At 45.5% G+C, this 1,930-nt stretch overlaps 1 protein-coding gene across 1 annotated transcript; it reads left to right on the top strand.

Moving 5' to 3' along the window:
* Nucleotides 1–277: 277 nt before the first annotated feature.
* Nucleotides 278–1,219, top strand: LOC145527797 (olfactory receptor 5AN1-like). Its single transcript, XM_081545902.1, has one exon. It carries the CDS (start codon nt 281–283, stop codon nt 1,217–1,219), a length of 939 nt encoding a protein of 312 aa, XP_081402028.1. The 5' UTR covers nt 278–280.
* Nucleotides 1,220–1,930: the final 711 nt, after the last annotated feature.

Here is a 1,930-nt window from a genome sequence, read left to right as displayed (position 1 = left end):
TCCCTGGGTTGGGAAGATCCCCCGGAGAAGGGAAAGGCTATGCACTCCAGGATTCTGGCCTGGAGAATTCCGTGGACTCTGCAGTCCATGGACCACTGAGAAGGCACTTCTTGACAATTCAAGAGGAAAAGCTGGGTCTTTCCCTAGGACAGTGGAGCATTTCCACTTTTCCAGTGCTCGGTGGGGGAAATATGGTGTATATGAGACTTGTAATGCTACCATTTCATGAGTAGGCAATGTATTCTCTTGTCTCTTTTCTGATTTTAGGAGCATCAAGCCAATGATTGGAGGAGGAAATATCACAGAGATCACTTATTTCATCTTCTTGGGATTCTCAGATTTTTCCAGAATCATCGTAGTACTTTTTGCTGTTTTCCTGGTGATATACATTTTGACCCTGACTTGGAACCTGTCCCTCCTCATCTTAATAGGAATGGACTCCCACCTCCACACCCCCATGTACTTCTTTCTCAGTAACTTGTCCTTCATGGATATCTGCTACGTGACCTCCACAGCCCCCAACATGCTCTACGACTTCTTCCAGGAACAGAAAATTATCACCTATGTGGGTTGTGCTGTTCAGTACTTCATATTTTCAACCATGGGGCTGAGTGAGTCTTGTCTCATGACCGCCATGGCTTATGACCGATATGCCGCCATTTGTAACCCACTGCTCTATGCGTCCATCATGTCGCCCGCTCTCTGCGGTCGGATGGTGCTGGGATCCTACATGGCTGGCCTCTCTGCTTCTATATCCCAGTTGTGTGCCATGCTCCAGCTCCACTTCTGTGGGCCTAATGTCATCAACCACTTCTTCTGTGACCTGCCTCAGCTCTTAGTTCTATCCTGCACTGACACGTTCTCTGTACAACTCCTGACTGCTTTATTGACCATGATCTTTGGGATAACAAATGCCTCAGTTATCATGATATCCTATGTCTACATTGTCATCTCCATCATGAAGATCACTTCAGCAAGCGGCAGGTCCAAGGCTTTCAACACCTGTGCTTCCCACCTGACAGCAGTCACCCTCTTCTACACCTCGGGCATGTTTGTCTATTTGAGTTCCAGCTCCGGGGGTTCCTCCAGCTTTGACAGATTTGCGTCGGTCTTCTACACTGTAATGATTCCCATGTTGAATCCCTTGATATATAGTCTGAGGAACAAAGAAATCAAAGATGCCTTGAGAAGGTTGCAGAAGAAGAGAGGATGTTGCTGAGGTCATAGGATGAGATTTCTGACAGATTTGTCTTTTGGAATGACCTTATCCCTCAATAATATTCATACGAATGGGCTATAAAATTCCTGGTGCCTTTGAAAAAGACGGCTTAGTTTGATACGCGATATGCCAATATGGACCAACAGCTGACTTGTTGCCACATGAACACGATATCTTTACGTCCTGGAGGTTCATAGTTTTCATCCTATACGAGGAGTGGCCTCATCATTTATTAATATATCTGTAAGTATTTGTGAAAGATTAAGGCTAGGAACCTTGCTACTTCTTTTTTGCTTCTGAGAGGGAGCCCTGTTCAATCTCGGGCTTCTGACCCTGAAGGAGAGACACCTGACGGAGACCCCAGGTGCATAAACCTTGTCTCCCAAATATCCTGATGTAGCATAATCCACGCATGGTGCTCACTGATGTCCATTCTGGGCGTCTGACAAGAATGAAACAGAACACAGAGGAGAAACGTGTCCTTGGAGAGAAACAAGGTATACAATCGGCTTGGTTATGCCCCTGGGAAGACCAGTCTGAGACAGCTTATGCTTGTGTAAAGCCTCTTTTGGCGCTTAATAGCTAGTAAAATTTTGATTACATCCTAGTTTCCACCGGCTGTAACCTAAGAAAGGAGGAGGTGATTTGAATCATAAAGAGAAATGGAATGACGCATGTGGTCCCTTCAGTGTACTGAAGTGTACTTCATTT

The sequence above is a fragment of the Giraffa tippelskirchi genome, chromosome 11 (assembly GCF_054371585.1).
Source record: "Giraffa tippelskirchi isolate mGirTip1 chromosome 11, T2T-mGirTip1v1.2.pri, whole genome shotgun sequence".
In the NCBI taxonomy this organism is placed as follows: Eukaryota; Metazoa; Chordata; class Mammalia; order Artiodactyla; family Giraffidae; genus Giraffa; species Giraffa tippelskirchi.
The sequence above is the reverse complement of the archived record's forward strand: the minus strand, read 5'-3'. Positions and strand labels throughout refer to the sequence as shown.

What these genes read in the sequence shown, in the direction of transcription:
- LOC145527797 (XM_081545902.1), top strand. Translation starts at nt 281, where the DNA reads ATGATTGGAGGAGGAAATATCACAGAGATCACTTATTTCATCTTCTTG.